General features: G+C 38.2%; 1 protein-coding gene across 1 annotated transcript in view; it reads right to left on the minus strand.

Annotated features, from left to right (window-relative positions):
• Positions 1-21,658, minus strand: part of MTIF2 (mitochondrial translational initiation factor 2) — a 28,949-nt gene that overhangs the window by 2,717 nt on the left and 4,574 nt on the right. Inside the window, exons 3-13 of the mRNA XM_088149475.1 lie at positions 19,788-19,988; positions 18,897-19,096; positions 17,561-17,681; positions 16,157-16,328; positions 10,751-10,911; positions 6,695-6,871; positions 6,388-6,527; positions 5,850-5,974; positions 4,577-4,781; positions 1,969-2,221; positions 1,490-1,630 (exon numbers count right to left, since the gene is read on the minus strand). Of these exons, the coding sequence (XP_088005601.1) occupies positions 1,490-1,630; positions 1,969-2,221; positions 4,577-4,781; positions 5,850-5,974; positions 6,388-6,527; positions 6,695-6,871; positions 10,751-10,911; positions 16,157-16,328; positions 17,561-17,681; positions 18,897-19,088 (1,687 nt within the window). The 5' untranslated portion in view covers positions 19,089-19,096; positions 19,788-19,988. The remainder of the gene's footprint in view (positions 1-1,489; positions 1,631-1,968; positions 2,222-4,576; positions 4,782-5,849; positions 5,975-6,387; positions 6,528-6,694; positions 6,872-10,750; positions 10,912-16,156; positions 16,329-17,560; positions 17,682-18,896; positions 19,097-19,787; positions 19,989-21,658) is intronic.

The following is a 21,658-nucleotide window of genomic DNA, read 5'->3' on the forward strand; positions in this document are numbered from 1 at the left end:
TGTATCCTCTCCCTTTATTTATTCAACCTACAGGCAGAATATATATATATATATATATATGTGTATATATATATATATATAGAGAGAGAGAGAGAGAGAGAGAGAGATTGGAATTGAATTGGAACTGGATTGGAAGATGAATGTAATTTTAATGAGGGAGGAATAAATATAGTCATCTCTGCTATGCTGATAACACTACTCTGAAAGCTGAAAATGCAAAGCATTGGAAGCTCTAATAATGAAAGTTAAGAGCAGAGTAAAAAAATGGGACTAAGATTAAATATAAAGACTAAACTAATGACAACAGGTACACCAACCAGCCTTACAACTGACAATGAACATACTGAAAGGACGGGCAGCTTTTGCTTTAGGATCAAGGAACCACAATTAAGAAATATGCCACAGATTAGCACTTGGTACTGTAGCCATGAAGGCCTTAGAAAAGATATTCAGATGCTGGGATGTTTCTGTATCTACAAAGATCACAATCATGCAGGCAATGGTTTTCCCTGTGACACTATGGAAGTGAAAGTTGGACTTTGAAGAAGCAAGACAGACTACTGATGCTTTCAAACTTTGGTGTTGGAGAAGGCTTCTGAGAATACTACGGAGAGTCAAGAAAAATAACAAATGGATCATAACCTAGAGTTCTCAATTGAGGCACAAATGGCTAGGCTCAGATTATCCTACTTTGGACACATGCAAAGACCTAACTCTCTTGAGAAGTCTACAATGTTGGGAAGAGAGAAGGAAAGAGAGGAAGAGGACAAGCAGAGGCCTTAATGGATGGCCTTAATTACAGCAGTGATGACTGCACTGTTGGAAGACCTGAAGGAACAGGTTAGGAACAAATCCTCCTGCAGAAAATTTATCTATGTGGTCACTAAGAGTCACCACTGACTTGATGGCACATAATCAATCAACATAAACTGTCCATAGTTCACTTGTTCCTTCAGGTTCACTCCTTTGTTAAACTGTGCCATAATGTTAAGTGTGAAGGAGCATATATTCTTTCAAGCTCACTTTCACAGTCCTTATTGTTAGACATTTTGCTTTTGTACACTGAATTTACAAATTCTGTACTTGCACACAATCCACACAACTTTGAGGAAAGCCAATTTTAAAAGTGATATTAAACATGTCTGTATTTCCACCATCACCAATTTCTGTTTATACAGACAAAAGCAGTATATGAACACTGGCAGTACATGAATAGCCTATCCTACATTCAGAAGTTCATATGGAGCATTATTTCAGTTTCCTGAAAAGGAGCCTTGTGTGCCATCCAATAAGCAACATCAGATGTGCATATAACAACAATCTAGTTGACACTAAATTGTAAGGGTGGGTAGATGGGAATTGCACACAGTAACTGTAGACCACTCTCTGCATTTATGACTGACTACCTAATTTAATTAAATTAAAGACCAAACATCCATTAGTTCTAGCTAGTCCAACAAATTAATAATCTCAGATCATAACTCCTTACCTTTAAACGATTCTGCTAGATTTAAGTCATTTTCACTAATATCCCCAATCCCACAATGGATGACATCTAACTGACATTCCTCATTAGCATCATAGGTTTTCAGAATATTCAAAATGGCTTCTACAGAGCCATCAACATCACCTTGGTGAAAGAAGAAACCTAGTTAGTTTCAGTGGAAAGAAGAAAAATCATATTCAAACATGGCACATAGCACATGAACTTTATAGTATTGGGAATGTATGCTGTTTAAATTCAATGAGGGGGAATTCAGCAACAAAGGCATCTATTTCGGAAAGAAAACAAGTATCCAAATATTTCCCAGCAGCTGATTTTAATGTTGTGACAAATTTGTGATTGAACGTTCATACTCTGTACTCCCCCAATGGGCCTAGATGGATGCTGGGGTTCAAGTTCAAAAGCTCAAACAAGAGTGTAGAGCTGAGTACAAAGATAAATAAGCAGTAGAAAAAGGACTATACCTTTGATAATGAGAGGCAACATGTTTTTGTCACTCTTAATGTCTTTTTCAGGTTGCCTAGTCATGGGATCCTTTTGGCTCTTCCTTAATATGGATGCTCTTTCTCTCCAGTTCATGTTCATGAAACCCTCTCGCTTCTTCCTGTAGGCTTCCTGATGGGCCCTTTGTTTCTCTTCTATTATTTCTTGATCTTTCTTTATTTTTTCCTGCTGTTTGACATAGATTCTCCACTCAACAACTTCACGTGCCCTTTGCTTGGCAGAAGAACAAAATAAATTAACCAGTTAATTTAGCACCATGGCTTGGCTCCTATCATTGTTGTTCCACTGCACTTTGTTGTAGTGATTACAGTGCTGGCCTAGAAACCAGAAGACTATGAGTTCTAGGCCTCCTTTAGGCATGAAAGAGTTGTTGGGAAAATAGGAGGCAGGAATATTAGATATGTTTGCTGCTTGAGTTATATATAAAAAAGGCAGGATAAAAATATAATAATAGCAACAACAATAATAATAATGATGATACCCACAAACAAGAGATTTCTGTCAATTTCTTATTCCATCTGCTACTCTCTGCCACATCCATAAAGTCTCTCCAAGAGCTTAGATTTTTTTGAGGAGATAAAATGTGCACAAATGGTTGCAGAAGAACCTATGAATCTAACAAATCTAGGAAGGAAAAAGAATATCCAAGACTTTTATGTCTTGTTAATGGCCAGCCAACTTCTGTGAGCCCACAAGTACAATACCACCACAGTCTGCCATTCCCTGCCCTGTAGTCCCTATTTCAAAACAAAGCATTTTAGCTACCCATCATTTTTAGTTTCTAAAAAAGCAATGGGGTCCACATGGGGGACAAAGATAAACTTGGAAAAAAGATGGTCTAGAAGTTGGGATGTTGCTTTTATTCGAAGAAAGTATTATGTTTGTACGTGCCTATGTGCATACACTTATAAATAAATAAAATGGGGGAAGGAGGCTAGTAAATATCAACAAACATCACCATGAGCATATTAATGCCCTACTCTCCACATTGGAAACAGAACACCTGGGGTTCTCAAGCACTAAAGTTTTCAATTAATTATTTAGTACCTACTCTTGCCTGTATTCCTAACATACTTTACCTTACATAGTGGAAAAGAAGTTAGACAGAGAGAGAACAGAGAGTACACTAGGCTTTCTGGAACAAGCTTTGAGCAAAGGGAAAGGAGTTTCTACCACAATTTCACAATCCCATGCAAGGGAAAAGAAACCAGTTCTAACAGGATGCAAGTAGCATGCTACAGCTAGCTTCAGTTTCAGCAGTGTTAGTGTTTTCTTCTGCTACTACTATTAATATATTTGTATACTAGTTCCATAAAAAAGCATATCAAACCATTTTGATTAACCATATACTTAAAAAAAGAAAAACTAAACTATATTGGTTAAAAAAGTGAGAAAACTAGAAGCTAGAACGCTAAAAAAAATGCAAAAAATAACAAAGAAAACGAAGAAAAAGTTTTAAAAACTTGATGAAACTGCCAAAGTATTCAAATTTCAAAATTATACTAGATACTAATGGGGGAATACAGGCTGTTTGCGTAGTGTACCTGTGGCTCCCAGCCCTGAGTGCTCTTGGGGCTGCCGGCGCCACTGCATTCCTTTCAATGAGTATTCCCCATTGTGTGCCTGCTTACTCTCTTGTAATCCCTTCCCCTCCAATCTCTCTACTCTGCAAGGGGGGAAAAAACAGGTCAGGCACAGGACAACAATGCATATTGACTATAATGGTGATCACGTGACTAAGGGATGCTGTGAAAGTTGCAAATGTGGACATTGGTCATAAAGTTATTTTTTCAGCACTGTGGTAACTTCAGTCACTGAACGAGGCAGTCAGTAAGTGAGATCTACCTGTACTCCAAAATGTCAATTTCTCATAAGAGCGAAAATCATATTTTAATTTTCTGCCCAATAATGTCCAAAGATGTGTCTGATCATCCTCAGTCCTGAGAAAATGTCTTTTCTATAATTCTAAATTGTACACAGAATTTAGAATTTCTATATTATAATTTATGCATATAGGATTTCTATAGTGTAATTTATGCATTTTTTCCACAGAGGCATAAGTTATTAGCTTACCCCAAACAAAAGCTTTAAATATATCCAAGACTATCCCCAAATTAGTTGACCCTCTTTTAATTTGAAAAAGAACATATCAGTACCTTTACTGTTACTCAACAAACTGAGCATCTTCCAACAAAAAAAATTAAAATGTTACTTCTCCCAGTTGGGATTTTTTTTACGCAAACCAAGACATTACTCCTGGTGAATGATCAGAAATTAAAACAGAACCAATATTATATTTCTCAACTAAATGAATCAACAACAGAGATATAAAAATATGGGTCCAGTTTTGAGTAAGTGCCATGTGGAGTAGATAAAAAAGTATACTCTTGCCTGCTTAAATTCAACTACCTCCATATCTTGAAACAAATATGTTCCTTTTCCCTGGCATTTCATTTCTGCAGCTCTTTTTCTGGTGCATCCTGGAGGACTGAATCTTTGGATGAACACTGGACAGAGACAGGTCTAGGAGCATTACATTTGAATACTGAAACAAAAAATGTACTGTACCTCAGATTCTACTTCAAGGATTTCTTCTCCTGCTGCAGGGACCTCCTTCCACCCCACAATCTCTGTGGGCATACCGGGAGAAGCAACTTCCATGATTTTGCCATTCTCATCAAGCATCAGCCGCACTTTGGCCCAGGTTTCTCCAGCAACCAAAATGCAGCCCTTTCTCAGACTGCCTCTTTGGATAATGGCAGTGGTTACTGGACTGGGGCCAGGTGGAAGGCAAGTAAAAAGAAAAATGGCATTTGGTTTGATATTCACAATGAAAGGTATGTTTTAATGTGTAAGCCTCTTTATAGAGCTTTATTATGTTAATACTTTATTATGTTAATATATACATCTATATAATTTTTTTCAGTTTAAAATTTACTTTGACACAAATTATCATACTTTTATCTTACCCATCTATTAAACAGGTCAGAGTAATATATTTGCTTTTTCACCCAAATTATTTTCAGAAACATTCTCCTAACAAGGTTAGATAGAGATAATGATAGACGAAGGCCTGTAGGCAACTGCATGTTATTGATGTCTCTTCCTTGATTCTCTTATTCCATCCCCAATCCTATAAGCGCTTGGGATTTGGGGGATACTATTTCAAATGGCTGCCAGGGGGAGGCTTGCTATCCACAAAATGGCTGCCATGGGGGGCAGTATACTGGAATCACCAAATGTTTTTACAAATAAATTTATGAAAATGATTTTTGTCATTTTTTCTAACCCCACCCACTCACCCTCCCTACTACTCTCAGCTTACCTTTTTTGGGGGTGGGCAGGTTGATACTTTTCCAAACAAAGTGCTGGGCTACAATCATTCTATTAATGCTTATGGGACTCAGGTAGGGCTCAAAGACTTTCTTGGCAATTAATATGATGATGGATTCTGGTGCTTTGCTTTGCAGCAGGCTGTGTTTCATTCATTTTTTAATTAAAGCTTTTTTTTTCCCAATTCAGGTATAGCAGGGAACCTAGTGTGTGCTACCAATGTAATCTATGGGAACTGATCGCAGTAGCTCTTCAATAATGCAAATTTCACACTGATGCATTATTGAAGTGCTAGAGAGAGGATAGATTAAATCCAAGCAAACAGGTTTTCTAGAAGAAATCTCTTCTATGTAAAAATACATTTTAAATCAAGAAAGTTTAGGGTTTTTTTTAAAAGACTGTTTTTAAATTTTAAGTGTTATTATGCATTGTCATTTAATTGTACTATTGGAAATGCTAAAGCAACTCCTAGCCAAGAATGAAATGGAATGAAAAGATGCATGCTCACCCTTTCCCTTTATCTGTGCGAGACTCTATTACAATACCTTCCACGAGACCTGTGCTATCTGCTTTCAGTTCCATCACCTCAGCAAGAGTTACAATTGCCTCTTTTAAGTTCATCAGGTTATTGCTCTAGACCAGAAAAGTCAAAAGTAGTTCAGAAAAGGTAAGACTTCTAACAGCCATTGTAATTCATTCAGTGTGCATTGCAGATTTACTGAAGATTTGTTGACTTAAAATCTAGGGTACATTGGTGGCTGACTATAGCCTCTTTTATCACATCTCCCAAGCTCAGTGCCCATAAAAAAATAGCAAAGTACTTTTTCCTCATTAGGAAATTTTCCTGCTCAGTGTTGAGAAAAGACTGCTTTTCTCCAAACAGCTGGGCTCAAGAGGTAGAGGTTCAGGTGAGGGTTTCCTCTCCCAAAAACCCTGCCAAATGTTGCATCATGTGGTCCTTGAAAAATCCATTTTTTACTGCAAATAAACAAGCAAATGTGACACACATTTAGTTCAGGGATGGCACTGAAGCTGATTTGCATTACCTTTAATGCAGAGATAGGAACAGTCTGAACATCTCCTCCAAACTCTTCACAAACAATATTATAAGCCAGTAGTTGTTTCTTTACTCTTTCAGGATCAGCTTCGGGTTTGTCACACTTATTGATGGCAACAATGATTGGAACTGAGAGAAAGAATGGGGAGGAACAACTTTCAGATACATATCTAATTTGTTCCAGATGACTAACAGGACTTCAAAAAATAAGGTACTCAGTAGCTGTATGTAATGTGTCAACAGTGGCGCTTACCTCTTCCCCCATCTCCCCCAAAGAAAACAAAATCCGTGGATACCTTTAGCATTTTTAGCATGTTGAATGGATTCCACAGTTTGCTCCATCACACCATCATCGGCAGCTATCACCAGTACAACAATATCAGTGATATGTGTACCTCTTGCCCTCATGGCTGAAAATGCAGCATGGCCAGGAGTATCCAGAAATGTTACCTTTTCCCCAGAAGGCAACTGCACTGCAAAAACAATTGGAAACATATACAATATCTTCTAAACAAGAGTTCAATGCTTCTCACACCATTTTCACAGAACATACTAAACCAACAGCTGCTTCCATCAGATATGTAAGTTCCTCATACAAGTAAAACTCTAAATTCTAAACAGAGAAATTGCCTAAAATGTATAGTCACTTTTCCATAGTCCATGTTTAGCTGTTAAGCCTTTCTGCAAAACACTGCTCTACTTGGGGCTTTGCTCCTAATATTTTAAGTTTATCTTCATTTCTATATTATGTGTTAATATTTGCAAAAGTGGCATCCTCAAGATATGTTGGGCTATAATTTTCTCATGTAACAATCAGCATGGTTGGAAATTATGGGTGTTGAAGACCAATACACCACCTATAGAGGCACCTGCTCTATAATCTATAACAGGCCCAGCAATGAAATTAGTTAGGATCTATTCTTTGACACCAGGAAATAGACTGGGTAACGTGCATTTAGTTGCCCTTGACCATACTGGGAAACTTCATATGAACTAGCTTGAAACTTGAGTTTTTGAGGCAACCTTATTACAAGGAAAGGTGCGGTGGCTGTTTGTCAGATTTCACACCCAGGTTTGGTAGTAAATCACTAGTCTCCATGTAGATAACCTTGAATTTGGCTCTCAGCTAAATTAGACTCTACTGCAGACAAGAATGGAAGCCTCCTATACAACAGTTGATTGTTGATTACAGAGCAAAGAATTCATATATATATATATGTATCTCAACTATATATAACATATATATACACACACACACACACATATACACATACACACACAGTATATATATATATACACACACATACATATACACATACACACACAGTATATATGTATGTATGTATGTATGTATGTATGTGTTAATGTATCTCAACTACCTCCCAGGGCCACCGGGTAACCTGCGAAGTATCTGTTAATCCAGAAGGGCAGGAGAGTTCAGAGCCATATATATGCCTCTGGTTCTTACCTCACTAATCTCATACCACCTCATTGTCTGTTTTCTCCATCCCCTTGAGAAGTTTTAGATGCTTCCCTCCCTCCCTCCCTCCCTCCAGTTATGGACAGCTGGAGGGTATTTTGCTCACTTCAGGTACATTATCTTCTTGTAGTCCTTTTACTCTGCTGTGAATTCATGAGGTGGCCTTGAGCAAGAAATTACATGGTCATGATGGTATCAAAATGTTATTATCATTTTATAATAATACAATTTTGATATAATAGACTAGGTGCAGATGAGGGATTGACAACCTTAGAAAATACAGGTGAAACTCGAAAAATTAGAATATCGTGCAAATGTTCATTTATGTCAGTAAGGCAACTCAAAGGGTGAAACCGATATATGAGATAGACGCATTACATGCAAAGAGAGATATGTCAAGCCTTACTTTGGTATAATTGTGATGATTATGGCGTACAGCTTATGAAAACCCCAAATTCACAATCTCAGAAAATTAGAATAGTGTGAAAAGGTTCAATATTCTAGGCTCTCAAAGTGTCCCACTCTAATCAGCTAATGAATCCATAACACCTGCAAAGGGTTCCTGAGCCTTTAAATGGTCTCTCAGGCTGGTTCAGTAGGAATCACAAGCATGGGAAAGGCTGCTGACCTGACAGTTGTGCAGAAAACCATCATTGACACCCTCCATAAGGAGGGAAAGCCCCAAAAGGTAATTGCAAAAGAAGTTGGATGTTCCCAAAGTGCTGTATCAAAGCACATCAATAGAAGGTTATGTGGAAGGGAAAAGTGTGGTAGAAAAAGGTGCACAAGCAGCAGGGATGACCGCAGCCTGGAGAGGATTGTCAGGAAAAGGCCATTCAAAAGTGTTGGGGACTTTCACAAGGAGTGGACTGAGGCTGGAGTTAGTGCATCAAGAGCCACCACACACAGACGGATCCTGGACATGGGCTTCAAATATCGTATTCCTCGTCAAGCCGCTCCTGAACAACAAACAACGTCAGAAGAGTTTTACCTGGGCTACAGAAAAAAAGAACTGGACTGTTGCCCAGTGGTCCAAAGTCCTCTTTTCTGATGAGAGCAACTTTTGCATCTCATTTGGGAACCAAGGACCCAGAGTCTGGAGGAAGAATGGAGAGGCACACAATGCATGATGCTTGAAGTCCAGTGTGAAGTTTCCACAGTCTATGTTGATTTAGGGAGCCATGTCATCTGCTGGTGTTGGTCCACTGTGCTTCATTAAGTCCAGGGTCAACGCAGCCGTCTACCAGGAGATTTTGAAGCACTTCATGCTTCCTTCCGCAGACGAGCTTTATGGGGATGCTGACTTCATTTTCCAGCAGGACTTGGCACCTGCCCACACTGTCAAAAGTACCAAAACCTGGTTCAATGACCATGGGATTACTGTGCTTGATTGGCCAGCAAACTCGCCTGATCTGAACCCCATAGAGAATCTATGGGACATTGCCAAGAGAAAGATGAGGGACATGAGACCAAACAATGCAGCGGAGCTGAAGGCCGATATTGAAGCATCCTGGTCTTCCATAACACCTCAGCAGTGCCACAGGCTGATAGCATCCATGCCACGCCGCATTGCGGCAGTCATTGCTGCAAAAGGGGCCCAAACCAAGTACTGAGTACATATGCATGCTTATACTTTGCAGAGGTCCGATATTGTTCTATTTCCAATCCTTGTGTTATTGATGTCATGTTCTAATTTTCTGAGATTGTGAATTTGGGGTTTTCATAAGCTGTACGCCATAATCATCACAATTATACCAAAGTAAGGCTTGACATATCTCGCTTTGCATGTAATGCGTCTATCTCATATATTGGTTTCACCTTTTGAGTTGCCTTACTGACATAAATGAACATTTGCACGATATTCTAATTTTTCGAGTTTCATCTGTATTGCTTCAGGTCACCTCATGAATTCACAGCACAGTAAAAACTCAAATCAGAGACTTTGACTCTTAGGATAGTCTCTTAAACAGTACTCTCCACTAACTTTGTTTAACTCAAACAGTATCTAGTGAATATTATTTTTATAGTAAGTACAAAAAAAAAGTTTATATTCAATAATTTTAGCTGGCATAGAAGATCTAAAGAAAGGGCATGAAACCCCAGATATTCCAGTCTCACCTCCGGGGGCAAGATGTTCCAAAGGGCGGGGGCTACAGCAGAGAAGGCCCGCCTTCTGGACCCCGCTAATTGGAGTTCTTTTGCCGGGGGGGTCCGGAGCATGCCCCCTCTGTGAGATCGGGTGGGACGGGTTGAAATCGTGGGGGCGAGGCGGTCCTTCAGGTAACCTGGCCCCATCCCATGTAGGGCTTTAAAGGAGATAACCAACGCCTTGAATTGGACCCGGAAGTAAACCGGTACCCAGTGCAGCTCACAGAGCAAAGGTGTTATATGGGTCCTTTGGACCCCAAAAATTGCTCACGCAGCTGCATTCTGGACCAGCTGAAGCTTCCGGATACTCTTCAAGGGTAGCCCCATGTAGAGCACATTGCAGTAGTCTATCTGGGAGATAACAAGGGCATGAGTGACCGTCCGAAGGGCATCCCGATCCAGGAAAGGGCGTAACTGGTGCACAACCCGAAGCTGTGCAAAAGCCCTCCTAGCCACGGCTGCTACCTGCTCTTCGAGCAGGAGCCGTGAGTCCAGGAGGACCCCCAAATTACGCACTGGGTCTGTCTGGGGCAGTGTTACCCCATCCATTTAGGCTATTTTTTGATTCACAAGACAAAAGCAATGTGCAGATAATGTTTATCTGCTTGTACCAACATAGCCAATGAGTAATAATGGGAGATGAAATCCACCATCATCTGGAAAGTCACAGCCATTTTATCCTTCATTCAAAGGCGAGTAAGAATAATACTCAAATAAATCATACCAAGAAAAGCACCAATATGCTGTGTTATACTTCCTGCCTCCATTGCTGCCACATGAGTATTTCGCAGGCTATCAAGTAATGTAGTTTTTCCATGATCAACATGGCCCAGTACGGTAATAACTGGAGGCCTGGGGGTTAATAAAGCTGGATTTTGAGGAGGCCTGCAACCAATAGCAATACATTCAATTTGTACATGAAATAAGTCCTTCTTATGTGTAGCATTCTCTACTTAACAAAACCCTTAAAATTCCCAATCTCTATATTTCAGTTTTCCTAACAACTAACACTCAGAACCAGAGTGTCTTCAAGATGTATTCTTTCTACATAAAAGGAAACATGTTTTCCATGGCTAAATTACAAATAAGGAATTTCTGAAGGTTTGGCAGCCACAACTCAACCTCCTAATCCTTTAGTGAACAGCATATTATATCACCAACAAGAAGGAAAGCTGAATGTTTTTGGGTGTTTGGAAAGGGCACTTTAAGGGTAGAAATAGATAATTTCTGGGAGGCAAACTGTAATCTCACCCTTAACTGCACCTATCCATGGAAAATGGTCAGAAAATGCTGCCATTTTAGTTTGAAACTGCTCTTTGTACTTACTTATAATAAGAGAGATGAAACTGTAGTTCTATCCTACTGAGAGATCATGCATTTCTATTTCTTTATTTTTTTGTCTTTTTTTTTTAGGGTTCTCTTTAATTTTTGTAATAATGTTATTTGTTTGCTGTTTCATTTTTTTGTACATAATCACATTTTCTTTTTTTTTCATTTAAGTACAGATTCTGTATATATGTAGTACAATGCTATTTGAATATTAATTTGAGTTCCTACGGAGGTTCTAAGTCTGTGAGCAATATTAGGAAATAAGATATATATTTAAACATAAAAAATATTATTAGACATTTATTAAATGCTACAGGTTATAAAATGAATTGGTATTGGGAGAATATTGATAAATGGGCCAAAATAAAATTAACGGATGACGTTAGTTAGCCTTACTGTAAAAGGGCTGCGAGAACCCAAGAAACAAAATGTAATTTTAGCATATTTAAAGTTGTTAAGGGCAGATATTGCTTATCTACAGGAAACTCATCTAATGGAACAGGATAAATCTCTATTAATGAAGGATTGGGTGGGATAGGTTTACCTCACAGATACTTCGATGACAGCTAAAGGTATGGCCATTTTGGTTTGAAAAAGATTTTCAATTGATGTACAACAGATTATTACTGATAACAATCGGCGTTATTTAACTTTATGTGCTAAAATAGCAGGGATTGTTATAGCTACAATTAATGTTTATGGACCCTATTTAGATTCTCCTATTATGTTTTATGAATGTTTTTAACACTTGAATGAGTGCAATTATGATAAAGTGATAATAGGAGGAGGTTTTAATGAAATATTGGACTCTGAGCTTGACAAATACACTGATACGAAAAAAAACAATCATCAGTGAGGGAAACAATTAAAGAATTCTTATACGGAAGAATTGAATTTAATAGACCCGGTGTTTAAGGTACCCAACTAAAAGAGAATATACATTTTATTCAAGTGTGCACTTTTTTAGATTTGATTATTTTTAATATCATCGACTCTGTATCATCAAATTCAAGAATGTAATATTGATGTTTGTTATGTATCAGACCATAGTGCAATTATTTTGAATTGTGTGTTTCAGAAACCGGTCAAGGTATCGAGAAATTGGTATTTCAATATCTCCTCGTTGAATGATAAAGAATTTGTACAACAAATGTGGGTAGAGACTTTGAAATACTTTGATTTGAATTCAGAAAATCAAGTGCTCGTATTTTTGAATGGGAAACATATAAATCTTATATCCGAGGTTGAATTATTGCTTATGCATCATATAAAAATAAGATTAAAAATAAAAGGGAAAACAATTTGAAAGATGAATTGAAACATTTATGGGCACAGATGGTTAGATACCCATCTACTACCTTGTACAGAGAAATACAGAAAAAGAAATATGAATTATATACTATAATATCACAGTAGACAGAATTCATGTTAACATGTTTCCGACAGAGATATTAATTACTTAAATCCATTAAATATTTAGGTATGTGTATACCAAAAGACATAGTAACATGTATTATAAATAAAATATATAAAGAGGCTTCTTCAGATATGGATAGATAGGAGTAATTAAACCTTACCCTTTGGGGAAAGGTGAATATTCTCAAAATGAATATGATTCCCAGATTAATTTATATTCTGAGAATATTATATTATATTAAATTATATTAAATTAAATTATATTAATTATATTATATTATATTATATTATATTTATTAAATTATATAAATTATATTCTAATTTATATTCATATATCTGGAAAATATTGTGATAGATTGCAGTAGAGATTTAGGTTCCCAGGAAGGAAGGCAGGACAAGACAACACAGTCCAGAGCAGGAGCGTGGGCAAAAGAAACTTAAGATAGCCACTCCCTAGAATCTCCCAGGATATATCTATTAGGTTTGCGTAGGTCAGATTTAGTCTGGCAAGATTATGTATGTATGTATGTATGTATGTATGTATGTATGTATTTATTAAATTTATATGCCACCCATCTCCCTCAGAGGGCGACTTTGGGTGGCTCACAATTAAAATCCAAAACAGTAAAAACAATGAAAATATAAATATCCATATTAAAATTAACTAATAACAATTCTATATAAAAAGACTATATACAATTCAAGATGATGGGGGAGTAATGGTGTAAGCAATGAAAGAACTGAACTTGGTTGGACTGTTTCCCTGATGTTCTTCAGCTGGGAAGACAAATATTGACAAATATTTTCAGAAAATAAATTTGTTTAGAAAATTTTTATGGGGTTCTTCAATTCTGAGAGTATCTTTACAGTAAATGTAATTACCAGTTAATGAGGAAGGATTTGTTTTTCCAAATCTGGAGCTATATCACCAAGCTTACCTATGGTCAAGCATTAAATACTGGAAGCCAACAATTGGCGTTAATGTTTTGATTTGGGCAATGTTGGAATATGCATACATAGCATCTTTGGTTGGAAGGACAGTATTAGGATCTAAATACAATAGAACTCTAGTATCTCTGGAAACAATTATGTCAGTTAGAAAGCTGTGGAATGTGATGTCTATTAAAAAAAGATTTGATCCTTTTTCCTATGCTAAATTGACTTTATGGGGAAACCTAACATTAAAAACTGGGAAAAAGATGGTGATATGGAAAAATTGGATGGAAATGGGGATATTGACTTTGAACCAATTGATAAGGTAATGAAGATGAATTTTTAACATATGCTGTGTTAAGAGATAAATATCATCTACCAGATGTAACCCAATGGCAATATTTACAGCTACAACATTTGTTAACAACATTGTTTGGACCAGCAGCATTTTCAGCTTCTGAGACACCTGAGATATTAGAACAACTTGTTAAATACTTTAAAACTAAAAAACCTACTATTAGCTTTTATAGATATTTGTTATCAATAAATCAATTTGACATGCAAATGTTAAAAGATGAGTGGAATAAAGAATTAGAGGTTTCTATATTGCTTAGACAATGGGAGAATGTCTTAACTTCTATAGCAAGAGTGTCAATGGACCTTAAACTATGACTTATATAACAAAAAATAATATTTAGAATATTTTAAACTCCATTTGTATAGAAAAGGACTGTCTAAGAGAGCATTTTGTTGGAGATGTAACAAGGACAATGCTTCTTTAAAACACATCTTTTTACAATGTCCTATACTTACTAAATTTTGAGAGAAAGTAGTGGGCCATATAAACGTGACTGTGGGAAAAGCTAAAATTTTCAGAGGATAATGTTCTCTTGAATTACATGCCTAGTACATGGAATTTGACAACTGGACAATGTAAATGGATTCTCCATGCCCTTACTATGGCTAAAAGACTGATATTGCAGCACTGGAAAGATAAATATTTGGCCCCATTCACTCAGTGGATTGAAGATCTGATTACACTTGCCACCTATGAGCAGATTGCCTAGACATAAACTTTGTATGGACAAGTATAATGAAATATGGGACTCATTTATACAAAATACAGCAGGTTAGGAAAAAGCATGATAGTTATATAATTGTATTAGAAATATATATATATATATATATATATATATATATATATGCATAATATTTGCATTAGATAAATATATATAGAATTGTAACTGTTTATTGTTGTAGCAACATATTATACTTTACATTTTTTATTATTTTTCTGTTGCATTTTTTCCACTTATTTTTTAAGCGCTTGTTATGTAACTGTTTTTTTTAATAATGTATGTATCTTTCTGTTTTGTTTCTTTTTGTTTAGTTATTTCTTTTTGTTATTGCTATAAAAGAAAAGAAAAAAAGAAAAAGAAAAAGAAAAAAAGAAAATGCTGTTTTGCCACCAGATTTTTGAGTTGCACTTTCAGGGTACTGGGGAACCCACATGAGGGTTGCAACCCTGCCCTAAGTAAAGGTTTTTGGTTTCCAAATCAATTGTTTATATGAAACTGCAAACAGAACTGCTGTAATGAATTCTATTTAAATTCAGGAATAGAATACAGGAACTATCCTTGAGCAAATTAGACCATTGAACCACATCACTCAGCAGTGTCACCACTGGCAGGGAAGTCTGTCTTATCTAGAACCTTTTGCATGGAAAGAAGGTGCAATTTCCATCACTAAATGATGCGGTCGTAAAGTGCGACATCATGTGACTGCATCATTTAAAAAAGAGATAGGATAAACAATGAATGGATGTAGAATGAATGTGGACTGAATGTAAAAGTGAGTGACCAGTATAAAAGAAATACATAGAGGTGGTTTGCTCATATGGAAAGAATGAATGAGGATGACATTACAAAACAAATATATGAAGTAGGAGTGGATAGGATGAGAAGAAAAGATGGAGAAAGTCATGAGCAGATGGAGTTGATGAGACAGCTAAAAGGATCTGAGGCTCATGCAAGATAATTTAACATTCAACATGCTTTCATAGTGAACATGAGTGGCTATAATCCAATTAAATACACATTATAAATATAATTTATCTGTTATTAATGAAATGTCCCAATCAACATTTTCATGATGTACTTTTATCTGAAAATATGACTTTGAGAGAGTCAGTACACTGCATGTGCCTCCAAGTGATAGGATATGGGTATGCTGGTTTTAAAAGGTTTAACTGAATTATAGATCATAGCTTGCACAGAATAGAAGAACATGTTTGGGTAAAACTGGACTTTGGTTTAGGTATTGATTGACAGGTAGCAAAAGTCAGTCTCCATGGGCCCATCTTTTTCTGCACCTTCCATACAGTGGTTTACATATACACATACAAGTTTTGTATAAACCCAGCAATCAGAAATCATTTAAACAGAGATGTTACCTTCTAACCACGTCTTTATTTTCTTTTACTTTTTCTTCTTTCAGCTCAGCCCATTTGTACTGCATGCCAGATTTTTTAATGATGTCTTTGATCCAATTTGTTTCCAAGATTGAATCTGGTTCTAGTGAATCTAAATCTATGTCTGTGTTCAGCAGGGCTTCATACACATGATCTGAGTATAAAAACAGAACATTCATTGAGCAATGATCCAACCAAGGAACAGGCTTACGATAAAGCAGCACTAACTGGAGAAAATCTTTGTCATGTAAGATCAAGGATCTACAGCCATCAGATACCTTGATGCTCTGTCAGATTTCAATGTTATCATTACCACATTGATAAATACGTTTATGCCGTGAAAAAAGACTAAAGGGAATCAATTGAAGAATTAGAACAATTTCTATGCTAAATTCTTATAATTTAAACTTGTTTTCAGATGAAAGCAGTTTAGGTGCACAGGAAGCAGATGGCTGAAAAATACTCCAGAGAATCAAAGACATTTGTACAAGCATCCCCTGTGAAGCCTTTGTGATATTGGAAATGAAGGAAATACTGAAACAATTAAAAAAGCTAATGAGTGACTTAAGCTCTGCTCCAAAACTCTCCAATAAGCAGATATTTATCACATGTTCCTGCTTCATGTTCTTAAGGAATAGCATGCATTTGTCCCAAGTAGCATGCACAGGTATTCCTCGATATTAACTATAGTTACTGGGACCGGAATTTCCATCGCTAAATGATGTGGTCGTAAAGTGTAACATCATGTAACTGCATTGCTTAGTGATGGCAATACCAGCACTCCCTACTGCCATCATTAAACAAGGACCCCCTCACAACTTCCTGCTGGCTTCCAACAAGCAAAGTCAATGGGGAAGCTGTCAGGAAGTTGTGAGCTCCAGGCAGTGTGCAAGCAGGCCGGCAGGCAGGCAAGTTGTTGCTGCTGGGTTGGGGAGGGTGCATGGGTGGCTGTCAAGGTGCAGCAGGTCAGGTGTGGCTGCTTCCAGATGGGGGAGGGTGGGGAGGGTGTATGGGTGGCCCCTGAGGTGCAGTGTGGGCACGGCAGGGGTGGCTGCTGTTGGGTGCACAAGGGTGCAAAAGGGTGCGCAGGGGTATGAAGGGTAAATACAAAAAGAAAATGGGGGGTTAATCTGAACTGTGTGTATTTGTCTGTACACAAAGATCAGAAACTATGACCTGGAATAAGGAAGAAATCAGAGGTTTTTGCTAGCCAGTGTCCTGTGGTCTTTTTTCTGTAGTAGATGCCCCTACATTTGAAATTGTAAATATGTGAGATTCACAAGTGAAGCTGCACCACAAAGACTTCAGTCAGGAATCAGCTGAAAGGATGATCAAGGAATTGCTCCATTTTTAAATTCCATGCATTGTTTGAAGGAACAAGCTCACCTATATCTTTATGCATCACTTTTGCAAGCTCTTCCACAGTCATTCTGGACCTTATCTCAACCTTTTGTTTCTTTGCTCTCAGCTGTACAGGTTTCAGTTTCTCTTTGCCCAATTTCTCTCTCTACAATGGAATTTAAGAACAATATATTTAGTTACTGGATCAATTCATTTTCTGGGTTTCTATAATACACTAAGCCTCAAACTAAGGGGCTGGATTCTCATGAATCTCATGAAAGATATGAACTTAAACTAAGCCACTATATATTAAATAAGCCACAATGTTTTTCAAACTACATTGACTGGGTTCACACAACACACTGAGCCAAAATGAAACAAGAAACCATGATTTAGAGTGATGTGAACTAATGCAGTTCCTCTGAGGGAAACTATACCTGCTCAAAAGTTCAACCCTACTTAGTTTCTAGTATCAGTCAAGATTAGCTGGGTGATGTCATCTGCTATAGACCTGTATTGGAATACTGGTGATTAGGACTGCAAATTAGGCAGTGAGCTGCTTGGGGATAAAATGAAAAAAGAAATATGATACAACTGCTTGGAGAAAAGAGGGCTGTATCCTCCTATACTAAATTGGCCAACCCTAAAACCATTTTTGTGGCCCCTGGAACTCACTCTGAATATCATTGCTAAAAAAGGGCATATAAATTTTAAAAATAAACAGTAAGATTCTCTACTCCCTGAGGGAAAAAAAGTTCTGTGACCATATGTGTTTTTTCACCCACATTTCAACCTTCCGTCTCCCCCCAAATGCTAAGGTTGCCTGTCTGGGCTCATGGCAATGAAGCTGAACTAACTCCTTTTCTACTCCAACTGTTAATTCCTTACCTTACCAAAGCTAGGCTTGACTAAAGCTTGGCAAAATAACTTCTGCTGAAAACCATTTTAATACGTGCCCAGGGAAGTCCACATATTCTCCCAGGAAGCTGACACATACAGCAGTGTGCAAAGATCTCCCTGGGCTCACATTTACTGAATAGAATACTGATGCTTGAAAAGGGCACAGCATCAAGTGAACCCAGAACTCTTCCCCTTAACTACATTTCAAAACATTTGTGAAAAGTAAAGAATGTAATGAACTGGTTGTGTCACACTGATGCATTTTGGACAGGTTGCTCTTCTTCCTCAAGGCGAACTGGGCAAAAAGCATGCCCATGGTTGTTTGGAAAGTTTAAGACATTTATACAGTATGTATCTCTATTGCATTATTTGCCTTTAGAAGCTTCAGTGGAGATCCCTCTATAAACAACATTGTCTTTTATTTCTTAGCTAGAGGCACACAAAATTCCTTCAAGGCAAGAATAAAGTAACTGTTAATTACCTCCTTGGTGGTGAAAAGCCTGAATTGTGAGGTGGTGTCTGGCTGCCAGGGCAGAGGGTGCAGCTGAACTGGGCACATGGGATAGGCAGAGGACAGGACAGACTTCCACTGTTTTCCGTGTGCCAGGGAGCGCAGCTGCCTGCAAGCCCGGTATAAATGGGCCAAATTCTCTAGTGGTGGCATCCAGTTCATGTTTCTCTCTGTAACCAAGAAAAGACAGGGCTTGAATGAAACGTTTTTCAGGTGGACAGTCTAAAAAGATGTACACTGGAAGCAAAGGAGGAATGGAGCTGCTGTACCTTCCTTCTACAACTTGGCTTATCTGGAAAGAAAAGCTGCACTCTGTAAAAAACTTGTTAAGCCAGTATTCAAAAAGACAAAGGTCGTAACTAATTTTATGCATCCTGATCGTAAAATTAGGATACCAGTAGCCGGCCGCAAAGTGTCTTTCTGTATCTTGCTGCTGCCATTTTGTGGTGCTCATGATTTTTGCAGCCCGTATCTGGTGTGGCTCTAAATAAAATAGTAAGCTGTCAAATTTGGAATCTGGCACTTTAACAAAGAAGGGATATGCCTATAAACTGTCGTCGTTCATAAAACGCATCCCCTAAGAAGGTAAGATGACACTCAGGGCATCATCTTAGGAGAGCTGGCCCCTTATGCCATATTTGCTGCTATCTGTCCTCTCTTTGGCGTAACAGAACAACGAAGCTACCCTTTTGCAGGATGGCGGCAAACAATATTAGAGAAACAGAGGAAGGGAGCACACGCGCAGCTCCTGAAAGAAGCCACCCCTGAGATGTCCAGACACTGAAAGAACAGCCAACTCTCCTCCAGGCTTTCGCTGTGGTCTTTTTTTTTTTTTAACGCAGCGAGCCCTGCCTGAATTACCTTCCGTCTCTTTTGCGCTTTACCACCGCCCAGCCGGAAGATGGCGCACGCCCCCCTCAACCAGTCACTCCTCTCTTCAACTGCTCCAAGCCGTGTGCGCGCGCCTCCCGCTTGCAGCAGTAGCGTTAATACCCGCTACTGACTTTTCTTGTCACACTATTCTTCCGTGACGTCTTCGGCTACTTGCTTCTCCGGACGAATCTGTTCAGCACGAATAAAAAATGTAAGTGCAGTGCTAAAAGGGTGGGGGAACCCCCACAAACCCGCCCAGTCTAGGCAATTGGGCATGCGCAATTTTTGGCGCATGCTCAGTATCAGTCCCCAAAGCCCCGTGACTTTCACTTGCTCTCATGTCAGGTAAGGGCAAAGGCTAGCTCGCAGATCACGTGGTTCAAAGCGATCCGGGTTCCGTCCCTTGCGGAGCCAATGGAAGGGTACAAATTAGGACACCCTTAACAAAAAAACAAAAAAAATCTAAAGATTGCCCGGAGAAGCTTTTTGGATGTAGGCTGAAGTGGGATACATTGTGACTAAGGCTTTGGTTCGAGGTTGACTCCCGATAACAATGTGCACTTAGGGATACCCGTCTTCTTCAGTATAAAGCAGTTTCATTATTTTTCTAACATGTAATTTTTAACTACTGCGTTTACATGTTTACAGACTAATATTTCTTGCACATTATTGTAGTGGTTGGGTTTGTGGTTTTTTTGCATTTTTAAAAGCCATACATTACATTAACAGATGCTTTTCATATATATTTCTTTTTGAAATATGGCCTAGCAGGGTACTTGCTACTCTTAGAACTTGAACTGTAGACTGAGGGGCTGGAAGGATAAAAGACTAAAACATTTGCCAGAATTTGTATCCTTTCTTGGATATAATATAAAGTGTTGGTTAAAGAGCTGGATTAGGAGTGGGGAAAGGCAGGTTCTAGTCCTCCTTTAGACACAGAAGCCGGCAGGGTGACTTTGGGCTAGTCACTCAGGCCTAAACTGGGAAATCAACGAACATCTGCTTACTAAGTCCCAGTAGACCAGTATGTTACAGTCCATAACCACATCCTTAAGTGAATTGATTTGGAATAATAACGATGATGATGATAATAACGGGTATCTTGGGGCTCTTCTTATGGCAGCACTGAACTCTGTTATCCAGCATGTGAGTTGGCGGGGAAGTATACTGACACAAAGAAGTGCTGATTGCATTTCCAAACTCTACTCTGCCTTGCCAAGGAAGCAGAATAGGGGCTCTGTCTGCCCAAGAAATGGGGGAAAGAGTGAGGTGGGGAACCTCTGTCATTCCGATATCTGATAGAAGATCAGTTCTCTGACCCATGGGATTCAGGATCAGAGAACTGGTACTAAAAGAGCTATACACTCTGCCACTTCTGTATCCCCACTTCTCTTGCTATGGGTGTCAGGTGAAGCAGGGTGGGGAGAAAGAAGGGAAATAGATTTTCTGCTGATAGACCTTTGCACCTGAGGACCTCTCTAACTTCTACCACTGAAGAGAAATAGGGCATAGAAAAGACCCAGCTCCCCATTCTCTTCTAAACCCCATTGTCGTGCCATGAAGCAGCAATGAGATAAAGAGATCAGCAGGGGAATGTTTACCAAAATACTAAAAGAAAGAAAGAAAGAAAGAAAGAAAGAAAGAAAGAAAGAAAGAAAGAAAGAAAGAAAGAAAGAAAGAAAGAAAGAAAGAAAGAAAAAGAAAGGGAAAGGAAAGGAAAGGAAAGGAAAGAGAGAGAGAGAGAGAGAAAGAAAGAAAGAAAGAAAGAAAGAAAGAAAGAAAAAGGAAAGAAAAAGAGAGAAAGAAAGAAAAAAAGAAAAAAGAAAGAAAGAAAGAAAGAAAGAAAGAAAGAAAGAAAG

The sequence above is a fragment of the Python bivittatus genome, unplaced genomic scaffold, assembly GCF_059951505.1.
Source record: "Python bivittatus isolate LINGU-HERP-01145 unplaced genomic scaffold, Pbiv_v1 ctg000020_np1212, whole genome shotgun sequence".
Classification (NCBI taxonomy): domain Eukaryota; kingdom Metazoa; phylum Chordata; class Lepidosauria; order Squamata; family Pythonidae; genus Python; species Python bivittatus.